Source organism: Solenopsis invicta, chromosome 2 (assembly GCF_016802725.1).
Source record: "Solenopsis invicta isolate M01_SB chromosome 2, UNIL_Sinv_3.0, whole genome shotgun sequence".
Lineage (NCBI taxonomy): Eukaryota > Metazoa > Arthropoda > Insecta > Hymenoptera > Formicidae > Solenopsis > Solenopsis invicta.
Genome location: NC_052665.1, coordinates 9,396,521 through 9,410,049, shown reverse-complemented (window position 1 = coordinate 9,410,049; position 13,529 = coordinate 9,396,521). Strand labels below are relative to the sequence as shown.

At 27.9% G+C, this 13,529-nt stretch overlaps 2 protein-coding genes across 4 annotated transcripts; one reads left to right on the top strand and one right to left on the bottom strand.

Moving 5' to 3' along the window:
• Positions 1 to 1,056: 1,056 nt before the first annotated feature.
• LOC105200719 (heat shock protein 75 kDa, mitochondrial) lies at positions 1,057 to 8,551 on the top strand. Of its 2 annotated transcripts, XM_039458042.1 has the most exons (14): positions 1,057 to 1,193; positions 1,428 to 1,669; positions 2,054 to 2,146; positions 2,260 to 2,342; positions 2,418 to 2,645; positions 4,078 to 4,244; positions 4,854 to 4,963; positions 5,042 to 5,115; positions 5,212 to 5,558; positions 5,632 to 5,779; positions 7,167 to 7,294; positions 7,380 to 7,567; positions 7,981 to 8,279; positions 8,361 to 8,551. In XM_039458042.1, the coding sequence occupies exons 2-14, from the start codon at positions 1,549 to 1,551 to the stop codon at positions 8,463 to 8,465; spliced, it is 2,091 nt and encodes a 696-aa protein (XP_039313976.1). In that variant the 5' UTR covers positions 1,057 to 1,193; positions 1,428 to 1,548; the 3' UTR covers positions 8,466 to 8,551. The 2 variants fall into 2 exon arrangements, with proteins under 2 accessions (XP_039313976.1, XP_011166693.1); XM_011168391.3 differs by having other exon boundaries at positions 1,165 to 1,669.
• Positions 8,552 to 9,213: 662 nt separating this feature from the next.
• LOC105200721 (transmembrane protein 68) lies at positions 9,214 to 12,793 on the bottom strand. 2 transcript variants are annotated; one of them, XM_026130108.2, is made up of 7 exons: positions 12,186 to 12,793; positions 11,837 to 11,975; positions 11,208 to 11,302; positions 10,714 to 11,075; positions 9,734 to 9,937; positions 9,566 to 9,662; positions 9,214 to 9,467 (listed from the first exon to the last, which is right to left on the bottom strand). In XM_026130108.2, the coding sequence occupies exons 1-7, from the start codon at positions 12,280 to 12,282 to the stop codon at positions 9,445 to 9,447; spliced, it is 1,017 nt and encodes a 338-aa protein (XP_025985893.1). In that variant the 5' UTR covers positions 12,283 to 12,793; the 3' UTR covers positions 9,214 to 9,444. The 2 variants fall into 2 exon arrangements, with proteins under 2 accessions (XP_025985893.1, XP_025985894.1); XM_026130109.2 differs by having other exon boundaries at positions 12,234 to 12,792.
• Between the last annotated feature and the right edge of the window lie 736 nt (positions 12,794 to 13,529).

The following is a 13,529-nucleotide window of genomic DNA, read 5'->3' as shown; positions in this document are numbered from 1 at the left end:
CATTATTTCATAATTATTTTCTTTTATGCGCAAAATTATAATTAAAATCATATAATTATTATATGGATTATGTTAAAATTAGTGTCGTGGTTAAACAATATCAGAAAATTTGTCTGAAAAACTTATATTTCAAAGATCAAAATAAATGAAAATTAATAATTTCCTTTAAATCAAAATATCATTTGAATTGCAAAATAATAGATAAATAAGATATAAAGATGCAAATATAAAAAAAAGTATAAAAATTATTTCTAATAATTCTTTCAAAAAGCAACTAAACACAAAATACTGATAAATTAAATAGCTTATATTATATTTTAATTTTTATTTATTTATTATAAAATTTTTTCTAACAGTTCTGTGGCCCAATTAAAAACTGTACACGGGCTTACTATTCAAAAAATATAAGTTTTACAAAAAAGTGTTTTAAATAAACGTTATAGGGCATTTAATGATCTATCTTCTGATGATACCTGATTTGACCTTAAAGGATGTTGCCAAGGCTAGGTGGAGGACAAATAAATTTTTTTTAATGGAATACTTAATTTTTTATTACAGAATCTAATAGCTGGTCTCAAGAGCTGTTCAAATCACTATAATAAAATTATTTTTTCTTATTTACTTTTCGAGTTATAACGTTTAACAATTTGCTGGCTCTAGCAAAAAACTGTACACGGGCTTACTGTTCAAAAAATATAATTTTTACAAAAAATTGTTTCTGATAAAAGTTACAGAGCATAAAATGGCATATCCTGATGATACCAGCTTGCCCTCAGTAAGATTTTAATTCAGATTAATCTTCCGGTTGTTTTTAAAGAAATTTTTCTGCAAGTGGAATCACGTTTCTTAACTATTCTTTTAATATTCTATATGTCGAGTTTCAAAAAATCGTGTAGATTTATTTCTATTGTCAGGAGATAATATTTTAAACATATATGTAAAATCGGATATTTTACGATAGATGATTGACAGCAAAATGGATTAGCACGGATAACAACCCACGTCCATTTCACGAGACACTGTTTTTAACGACGGATCGCAAAATGGACGTAACTTTTAGTTTACATTCCGGTTAGAATGAATGTGCGTCGCTAGTGTACGGGAGTTACGAAGCGTTATAGGAGAAAGACCGGTCTCATACCACAATCTTTACCATGGCCGCTCTGTCTGAAGTTTACTGTCTGCTATATTAGATAGAGAGTCGCTGGTTGGCCGTGTACCAGTAAGCGTGTTTGTAATAGAGTGAAAAAGCGCGGTTAGGATTGCTGACGCAATCCTCCTTACTTTTTGTTCAATCATATTCTGTATTCCTATTTAAGCCTTTTGTTTCCCATACAACTTTCTGCAATGGCCAAATCGTCCCTGCCCTAAACACTGGGGACGGGTGCCAATTTTAAAAGAAGAAGAAGAAGAAGAAGCTATATTAGATATAAAACGTGTGCTGATGTGTGCTGATGCGCTGAAGTCTCTGAACACGTTTTTCTGATGCAACTTTATGTGTGAGACCTATTCATGACAATTCATAATTTCTAGTACGTACGTATATACATGAAAATGGCTTCAGCCCTCAGAATTAAGCACGTTATTAAATTAGGAAGATCTCTTTCAAGATTGACATTAAATAATAACGTGCAGGAAAAATTAGTTCAAGCACAATGCCGACTACCAGGTTTGTTACACTTTTACTTCTATCCATATTTTAATAGTCAGATAAGTATTTTACATATTGCACATCACTATATATATTTATCTTACTTTTTTCTTTATAAGTCTATTTCTCTTTTATATTACATATTTTCTTAAATGTGCAGCCTTGAAAAGTATTATCTATATTTTTTTCATATATCTGAAATCCTTTTATCAATATTATTATCTATTGATTGCTGGCATTAGATGTAACTAGATTCTTGAATCATTTAAAAGATAAATCTTATATTAATTTCCATTTAAATCCTTCTATTTAAAAATATTTCTAAAAAATATAAGATATCCTTTTATCAAGGCTGTATTCTCTTAATGTCATGGAGTATCTAAATTATTTTCAACTTTATAGTTATCTGCAATCATGTACGACATTGGTCATCTCAACCAGAGGCACAAACTACAGATTATCATAATATTATCAAAGACACAGAGAAAACTATAGGTAATATATTCATTTGTAATAAAATTAATTATATCTGACATTGCTTTCTAGAAAAATATTATTAATATAACATTTGTAAAAATATGACAGATGAAATATTTTATTGTACACAGGTGAAAGTGCCAAACATGAGTTCCAGTCAGAAACGCAAATGTTACTGCAAATTGTTGCAAAATCGTTATATTCAGATAAGGAGGTAATTAAGTATTAATGTTTCTAGGAATAATTACAATTTACTGTGATTACATCAATTCATTCAGTTATCTATCAGGTATTTGTACGTGAGCTTGTGTCAAATGCCAGCGATGCACTGGAGAAATTACGATACCTACGTCTGACCGACAATGAAATCACACAAACAGCTGGTGACAAAACATTGGAGATACATATTGGCACAGATAAACAAAATCGTACTCTAACAATTCAAGATACTGGTGTGGGAATGACCAGGGAGGAATTGATAGCCAATTTGGGAACTATAGCTCGATCTGGCTCTAAGGCAAGTACCATTAAGCTTATATCATGCTTAATTTTTTAATTTTTGTTTCATAAAATATATATTATGTGTACACATACAGAAAAATATATACCTACAAATTATTTGAATTAAGTAATTGTTACTTAAAATGTTTCCTTAAGTTTATATATTTGCAAGTTTCTATTACAAGTTTATCATAACATCAAAATTTATTTATTTTAAGATTATTTTAAGATTATTATAAAATTAAGAAAATAATCATTACTCAAAAAAAGGTAAATTGAATAGTAGAATTATTTTTCCACATGTATGTTGCAGATACAAATTTTATTTAAAATAACAATTAACTTTAAGATTTTTAAGTGTAATTGGAAATAAAGTATCTCATACAATATATAATATTTGTAAAAGATTTCCAAAATATTTATATTAATTATTTAAGTATTATGTAAATATTTTCCAAAATTTCATAAATATTTTTAGGATCTTAAATTCATTAGAACATAAAGATTTATTATAAATATTAATACAACAAATATTTATAAAATATTTATATTTAAAATATTACTATAAATATTTATTATTTTACTTACTATAAATATATACTATAAATATATAAATAAAACATTTAGTCTATATTTTAATAATATGTTGAATAAAAGTTTTGATTTTTTTCTTTCATGTATATCTATAAAATACGCATAAAATATTTATAAAATTGTATTGCGCCCATATTATTGTTAGCCAAGCTTAAATCAACTGGCTGAGAAAAAAATCAATACTCAACTGACCACACGGAAAACTCGATACCGAACAGAAAAGAATCATTTGTTCACGATGTTGTAGTTTCGTCGTTCTAAGTTTGTTATCTGGTTTTGGTGCTCGTTTGTATTTTACGTGACAATACAGTTTCTTTCTTCAATGCAAGAAAATTCTTTCCTTTCGCTAATGCGGGAGTGCCTTATGTGAGTTGTATAAGTACAAAAGCGAGCAACGAATGCAACATTTTGGAAGCTCCCGTTCAATCTCTAAGCACGATCGGGAACGGAAAAACGAACCATGACGTTAATTAATACTCTGAAGAAGATCTGAGAATACTCGATCTTTGGAAAACGCTGAACGTTTGCTTCAGAGAGATAACAAGCATTTATCAAGAGAATTTGAGACGCTGAGCGCGGAAGCTGTTCTCTGTTTGACATTGGAGGAGCTCAGGCGGATGCGAGAGGATCAGTTATTACAACAACGTTGCGAATAATTCTTTTCTGTCCAATATCAATTTTTCCCTGCGGCCAGCTGATTTAAGCTTAGCCGATAACGTGGGCGCAACAATATTAAAAAAATAAATAAATACTAATAAACATTTATGAATATGTATCATAAATATAATGTACTGTCTGGAATGATTGTAATGCATATTGTATATACATACAATATTTCTCTATGTATTTTATAGGCATTTCTAGAAAAATTAAAAGAAGAGCAAAACTCCAATAATACTTCCAAAATTATTGGGCAGTTTGGAGTTGGGTTTTATAGTGCCTTTATGGTTGCTGATAAAGTAGAAGTATTTACAAAATCTTATGCGAAAAATGCAGAAGGTCTCTATTGGATCTCTGATGGGTAATAAAAAATAAAAAATATTCTATTATTCTTTGCGTAAATATTACAATAGGTAGTGCAAAAATAATTGCCGGTTTTATTATTATAACCATATTACTTATTTGGGAAGAAACTTTTATTTAATTTTGTTTACGTAATATATTACTTTAAAAAATAAAATATGCTCTATTGATTTATGCTAATAGTTTGTTTTCATTGTTCATTCTTGTTTATTTTAAGCTACAAATTAAAGATGGAAAACAGCAAATTTGAACAATCTTATTGTACGAGTTCAAAATGGAATGTAAAGCAGCAATTTTGATTTTCAATGAAAATTGCTTGCAATATCAATTAAGTATTTGGCCAGAAGATCATTAACAAACGTACAGCTCAACATTGGTTCCAAAAATTTGTAACAAAGATGAGAATCTTGAAGATGATGAGGGTCATGGACATTTTTTTCCATCTTTAACAGTTTAAAATAATCAAGAATTAAGTAAAAACAAATTATTAGCATAAATTAGTAGAGCAAATTCTGCGCTATAAAATAGAATATTAAATAAACATAATTAGATAAAAGTTTATTCCAAAATGAGTCTGTAATACTATAAACAACGTCTCTATATATAGATCAGGTACATTTGAGATTTCAAACGCGGAGGGTGTACAGCCAGGTACAAAAATTGTTATACACTTAAAACCGGATAGCCGAGAATTCAGTGACGAAAATACTATTAATCGTGAGTATACTTGCGATAAGAAAGTGCATATTTCTGTTGTTTTATTTAGATGTAATAAAATATAATTAATCTGTTTAGGTATTATCAACAAGTACAGTAATTTTGTTGGCAGTCCTATTTTTGTGAATGGAAAAAGGACTAATACAATTCAGGTATCATCAATTATAGCTTTCTCACCTGCTTCAACTCCATCTCTAATCTGCAAGTACTATTATACATACAATAAAAAACAATATTTTCTCTTACAGCCATTATGGATGTTTGATCCGAAAGACGTCACGCCTCTGCAACATGCAGAATTTTATCGATTCGTAGGAAATTGCATTGATTCGCCAAGATTTGTACTACATTATTCGACGGACGTGCCTTTGAGTATCAAGGCTCTGTTATATTTTCCAGAGGAAAAGCCTGGATTATTCGATCTAGCGAGGGACACTACTAGCGGAGTATCGCTTTACAATCGAAAGATTTTAATTAAAAGCAAAGCGGAAAATATCTTTCCAAAATGGTTACGTTTCATTAAAGGCGTTGTAGATTCAGAAGACATACCATTGAATCTAAGCCGCGAACTTTTACAAAATAGCACATTGATCGGGTAAGAATAAATGTCTGATATTTATATCATTTATTATTATATACAATATATAAATAAAACATAATTTTGATAGAAAACTGCGAAATGTGTTAACCGCACGTGTATTAAAATTCTTAAACGAGCGATCTACGAAGCAGCCGGAAGAATATAATGAATTTTACAAAGCCTATGGCTTGTTTTTAAAAGAGGGCATTGTAACTAGTAATGATCAGTCTGAAAAGGTAATTAATTCCACATATAATCTTGGTCAAAAATATTAGACATCTTATATTTTTAATTTTATTAGAAACATTTAAATGGAATTTTGACAAATAACAAACAAATACGCATTAAATTATATAAGTTTACGCAAGTTTTAAAATTAATGAACGTTGTTATTTTATCATGTTGCGAAACTAGCTGATTTTCAATTTAACTTTGTATTAAAAATTGTTTATACGCGTCCTTAATCTTTACGGGGAGAGAGTTTACCAATCTCTTTACCAATCTCAATATATTTACATATATTTTAATTAGAAAATGCCCATTGAAAACACGGAAGTGATTCAAACTAAACTTCCAGACTGGAGACAGTAAATTTATGAATTGCACCAATTTTTTGTATCGCTGAAGAAAATCCCCAAGAGAATTAAAACATTTTTACAATAAATTAATTTTATTTTTACAATTTTTGAAATTTGCGCTTTTACAAGCGCGCTGATTACTTTCATTAGCCTTGTTTTATTTATCATTTTTTAATTTCGTCTATTATTAAATTTTACGTTTTAAACATTAATTAAAACGTGATTTACTCTTAGTTTTAAAATCCGTTTAAATATATACGTAAAAATGTAGATACCAGTGTAGATACAGATCAAAGAATTCTAGATGAAAAAGAATTTCAAATACATGAAAAAATACAAATGTCTAACATTTTTGGCCAAGGCTGTAGGCATTTATAAAAATATACCGATTAGGGGTGTACTCGAGATTTCGGGTTCGGATCGGGTCGGAAATTTTTTTCAGGATCGAGTCGGGATTCGAAAGTTTGTAATGTTCGGATACCCGAAACTTACGGATACTCAAAATCAGGTTATTACTATTTGTTGTTCAACTTGGAACTGTGTTTTAAAATCGATAATTTACTCGGCACACAGTTTCGTGAACATGAAAAAGTATATCAAATCACACAATATCAGCACTAAGATCTAGCTATGGCCTATAAGGCATTTTGTTTATATTGAATTATTACATTTAAATACTGCCAATGAAATATTTACTTACAATACATAATTATTTACTCAATAAAAAATTATAGTTAAATTGATGGTCTTTCCTTGTACTAAATAAATATTTATCTTCGGGAAAAATTTTATTGGGGTAATATTCAAACAAATGATTATTAAAATTTAATAATTTTTTTTCTCAATGTATAAAGCATCTAGATCTCTGATCGCTGTTTGACCCGACTTTAGATCCGAGTACTCGAAATTTACAAAATTTTGGGATTTGACTCGATCCGACCTAATCCCGAAAAAAATTTCCGAACCAACTGAAGATCGGATACCCGTAATTTCGGGTACCCGCACACCACTAACACTAATTCATTAATTTCACGTTTTATTGTAGGAAGATATAGGCAAACTTTTACGATTTGAATCTTCTGCTGCTGCCCCAGGAGAATTGGTCAGCCTTCCGCAGTATTGCAGCCGTTTGGCGAAAGATCAAAAAGATATATATTATTTGTCGGCGCCGAGGTACAGCAAAATATACATACATATAGTCTGAATGATTCATGTTAACGCTAACCAGTGATCCGATATTATCATATTTATGTTATAGCCGAACACTCGCCGAGCAATCACCATATTACGAATCTTTAAAAAAACGAAATATTGAAGTTTTGTTCTGCTATGAACCATATGACGAATTAGTATTAATGCATTTGAGACAGTACAAATCTAACTTTTTAACATCCGTGGAAAAAGAAATGCGGGATGATACAGAAGCGAACAAGCCGGAAAATTTAGGTATACAATAAATATCTTACATATCACAATTCTCACACAAAAATTCATGATACAAATCAAAAATAATCCTTGTTCAAGAAAGAAAAAAGAAATTTGTTTTTTAAAATTAATTATTTACTACAGTATTAAACACGAGTAATTAATAACAAATTATTTTAAGTGTTTTTTTAGAAGATATTAATTTTATTATGATGTTATGTTAGAGTCTAAAACTTTTAATTTGTGAAATTTTTCCCATTTTTTTTTTAATTCTTTGAAATTCTACTTTTTCTGATTGAAGTTATATTTAGAACACAGTCCACAAACTTAAATTTGAAATATTTCAACTTGTGTTACTTTTCTTACAAAGGTGCAATATTTTGTAAATTAATTAGAATCAAAAATACTTTTTATTTTGTATCCTTTGAACACAGCTATTATAAATAAAGACGAATTGGATAATCTCATAAACTACATGAAGAAGATTCTCAACAAGAAAGCATATGACATCAAGATGACGAACCGTTTGGAATCGCATCCTTGCGTCGTGACCGTTCAGGACATGGCGAGCGCGAGGCACTTCATCCGCATGCAAAGCCATCAAATGAATGAGGAAATGCGATATTCTATGCTACAACCACGCTTCGAGATAAATCCGAATCATCCTCTCATTAAAAAGTTATGTAATTTAACAACTACGGATACCGAATTAGCCGATCGTCTAATACAACAGGTACATTGTAATAAAAATATGTTCAAACTTCGATGTTCGTCTTTTAAATGAGTTATCATGACAAATTATTTATCATTCCAGTTATTCACTGGTGCTATGGTCGGAGCTGGTCTGATTGAAGATCCGCGTATATTATTGACACCAATGAACGAATTACTTACCTTGATATTAAGTAAAAAATATTAAGATGTAAATAAAAATAGAGAGAAATCCATATCGATATGGATATTATTCTATGATTTAGAAATAAAAAAATTTTCTTTTTATTTGTACATATAACATTTTTTTCTACTTTTCCATATCATAGAAGAATATTGAATGTCCCGCATAAAATATTAATATTGTTTTATTACTCAATAAATTCTTATTGAACAATGAAACAATTTATATATATCGTAAAATAATTTATTTCATTTATGTACTGTAGGAACTTTTGATTAAAATCTAAAAATCTAATATAAAAATATCAATATTTCTTGATTTAAATTTTAGAATTTATGTGCTTAAAACTAATAATTATAATAAATATATATTGTTCGATTCAAGACAATTTTTTATATAATTAAATATCATACATGATTACAGTTTACGCAATTATTTTTGTTGTACGACGATATTAAATACACTTTATTTTTTATATAAAAATTTTATCTTATTTTACTGCATATATACTGTTTGTATGAATCCTTAACGAATACAATTATTCACAATAATATAATTATTTTTATTAGTTCTCAATGTTCACTGAACAATAATTTAGAATACATTATTTTTATAATGAAAGTTGCTCATATAATATGAAGTAGATGCATATAATAAAAAAAAGGGATAACAATAAGCAATACTTCTTTCATTAAGAATAAAAAAGATTTATTCAAGTGAGAAAATATAAGGTACAAATACGCACAGAATAAGGTACAGAAACGCACATAACTATATATAAAATAATCACATTTATGCTTTCATACTTAACATAATAATGATAATACAATCGTTGTGTCATTTGTCATTGAATTATGCACATTTCTATTAAAAAATATGAATAAACTATCTTTTTCATAATAATCAAATATATTTAAGTACAAATATATAAAATAAATATAAATATTTATCTATTTCATATAAATAATATAAATTTCTATCGAATAGAATAGCTTCATTTACATTACTTTTTGTCAACATTATCACCTAAAAAAAAGAGTCTAACCAATTAAAATAACTTTTAAAAGTATTGTATTGTATTAATTATTAAGTACATTGTTGAAAAGCAGATTTCTAATCCTTACATTTCTCTGTATTACATATTCTTTCCGTCAAAGCCCATGTAATGCTACCAGGTACTTTTTGATGTTTTCTTATCAAATCTCTAATACTATCGGCAACCTGAAAATACGTTGGAATATTTTCGAATGATACTATTATTATGTGTTTTAAACTTCTTTATAATTGTTTACCTTTATCTGCAACTCTTCGGGTGTAAGATTTTTGTCATATGGAATAGGCTTGCCTACATATGTTACCAATTTTACTGGAAAGCCACCATAGATTGGTACAATAGGAAGCCTTGTTTTGGCATATATTTTCAGCAATATTCTTCGTCCCCAAATTAGTGTTCTAAACGATTCTCTGAGATTTTTCGTAAATAAAGGAACTATACTCTAATGGGAAACAACTCGTTACAATAGAAACCAAATAAGATAATGCAAACAGTATATGCAGTAAAATGAGATAATTATAACATAGAAGAAAGATGGGGATCGTGAGATAACTAAATAGTAATAAATATTTATAAATATTTATCATAAATATTGTGTGTTGGCTGGATTAGACATTGTAGGTTACTGGTCATTAGTATTTATTGCGTTTTTATAAAAGCTAAATTTCAATTTTGCTAGTTATATCATATAGGCTGCATTCTGAAATTCACTGTCAGTACTGCAAATCTATAGTAACGCACAGATATCTATCTAACAACAGTATAGATATCTGTGTAGTAACGTAAACTATATTTTTAGTACTGACAGTGAATTTCAGAATGTAGCCATAGTAAGAGGGCTCATGAGATGGTCGTTGAGCTATTTGCATTACGAGTGTAAAAAAACAATTGCAATTTTATAACTTTATAGTAGACATTGCATAATGCTTATTAACAGCAAAAAAATTACTTTAAAAAGTTATTTTTTAAGCCAAAGAAATTATTTAAAACATTTTTTTTCAAATAAAATGTATAAAATGTTATACATTTTATATAAAATTGCTAGAAAATGACTAATAAACTGGTATTGATAAGAATTGTCGTGTTAATATTTACCGAGTTATTTAAAAGAAAACAAAATGGTATTTCATAACCCCCTTTCTTTCTCTAATAATTTATTATAACTCATTATATAACAAATAATATATAAATCAAATAAAATTTTTGAATAGGACATACCACTTTTGCATCCAAAGCAACTTTTGCAAAGCCCATTCTTTTCTGCCACATAAGTTCATAATTAGAATCCCCAAACTGAGCTTCATACACGCCACCCGGAGCAATAGCAAGCATATTTCCTTCTTTTAAAATTGCAGAGCATGATTGAACTGTTCCGGGTATAATTTTTACTACGTCAGTCACTATGGACCAACCAGGAATCTTGAAGAGAAATCGATCTGCTACCATACGAATTAATTTCGAATTAGATAAAAATATTTTGGCTGCAAAATAATACATATCCACTGGGAGAGCTCCGTGATAAAATATGAATAATACTGGTTTATTCTGTGGAATATTCTCTAAGCCCACAATTTCATATCCTATTAAAGAATTATACATGTTATTTATATTGTTTTAATGAACAAATCTTATATAAAAAAAAATATATAGCACAATTTATATATATTTTAATTCCATAAATAATTCTTATAAATTATAAAACTAAAACCTACCATGCCAGATCCAACCATGTGCATCATAGACAGCTGCAAGCATATGAAGTGCTGCCTCTCGCCATGGAGTACTATAGACATTTCTTAATTTAATCCTGAAAAAATTGCTTTTGTATATTTGTATACACATAAACAAGGGAATTGTTTCAAACACAATTTTGTCAAAACAAAATATTTGATAAATTAATCCTTAAGGCATCATCACAAGTATTCCATGTCTAATTCAAATTGTTTCTATCTATGTAAGTGTCTTAAAATTACAAAGATAATTAAATTTTATACTACATTTTATTTTTTCCAAAATTAAGTACAGACATTTATTTTTAAAACTTGTATGTTAAAAATTTTTAGAAATTTTTTTGAAGCATTTTAAATAGATGAATAAATGGAATTGAGACAAGTAAAGATTGAAAGTGCTAAAAAGGTACATTTTTTCACATAATACCTTAAGATTTAAAACATACATTACATTTTAACACTCATAACTTCACACTTGTTTCTAAAAGTAAATTATTTTAACAAGTAGCTTGATACAAATAAGATTTTTATAGTTAGAAAATGTTAATAAATTATATTGCAGTCAATATGTATGTATATTTATAATCAATAAGTTAATATATCTTTCAAACCTGTGCCATTTGTAGATGTATAATATTAAGGCAGTTGAATATATCAGCAATACAATTAGAAGCGGGAGTAGAAATGTTACAAGGAGTGGCATTAAAAGCCAAGTCAGCCACAATGTAAAATCCAAGTCAATATATTGAACTGAAAATAAGATAAAGAAATTTTTTATATTAAGTACTATTAAACTATATTATCCTTCAATCAAAATAGTCTTCTTTCAATATAAAAATCATTTAAAACATCAAGTACATTTCTGCAAACAAGAAGCACCATACAACTAAACATGCATTTCTACAAACAAATTAATTATTGTAATATAGATAATGCAATTGTTAAGATAGCGTTACATACTTTTAACAGAGACATGTATAAAGGTACATGTTAACACAGTATTTTTACCTATAATATTTTTCACCGTTGGCCACAAATCGTACACAATTGAAAACATGTTTAGATTAATATGAAGGAGACACAGGACACGAAAAGTAATTCATCGAACAATTGAGATCTTTATATCTTTGCAGGAAGCACTTATATGCTCATTATTGCAAATCCAACAAATGCTTTACCATATTTTTTACGACCATATACATATCAGGTAAAATTAATGTTCATTTGAATTCCAAGATTATTTTTATCGAGATTAATTTTTTATTAAAGTTTTTTCTACGATATATACAATCGACAATTAATAAGTATAAATCCGTTTCGTCTCAAGTCGTTCCATAAAGTGACATGGCACCAACTTCATCATCGCATGGTGCATGGTAAATTCGTTATTTAAAATTAAAATTAATCAAGTCATTATGTATGCCAATGTATGCCGCATTGACTGATCGACGGCTTAATTTCGTAATTTATCGTAATCACGAAGCACGATACCAAAACTGTCAGTGAGTGTCAACAAAGTACGTGTATAAATATGCTCGAATGGGCGAATTTCAAACGGGTTTCTCTTTTATGAGTTTTGGAACGCATATCGCAGGAAATTTTTTTGTAATAAAAGAATATGAAATAAACCTGAGTTTCTCTTGTGCAAGTCATGCAACTGAAGGACTTTTGTACAATAGAGGAATATTAGATATTAAGGAATAGGAATAAAAGTTTTAGAATTAATTTCCTCAATAAACACTACCCAGGACAGCACAATATAACGTTTTAAAAATATAATAAATATATTTAAAATGTACATTTTAAATGTTTTAGACATAAAAACATTCATATTAGATTCAAGATTGGTATTTTAAAAATATGTTTCAAAAACATCCATTGTTGCATATAATATATATATATATATATATATATATATATATATATATATATATATATATATAATATGGGCATATTTTATATATGATCATATACATAATTATATATGTAAATATATATATAAATTATATGATAATTATATATAAAATGATTGCACGTACATATTATAATTTCATATACGGTTTCTTCTCGCTATGGGTTTACCTGGCGCGATATGCATCCGCGTCTCTTGATGTATATAAAAATTATAATTATAAATGCAGATTATAATATATATATATATATATATATATATATATATATATATATACCATATATATATATATATAATTTAGAAGTAAATAATAAATTATGTTGTATCTCTTTTGTATTTATGTTACGTTTTATTCGTATTCGTTGTACGTTACGTGTTTATAATATTCATTG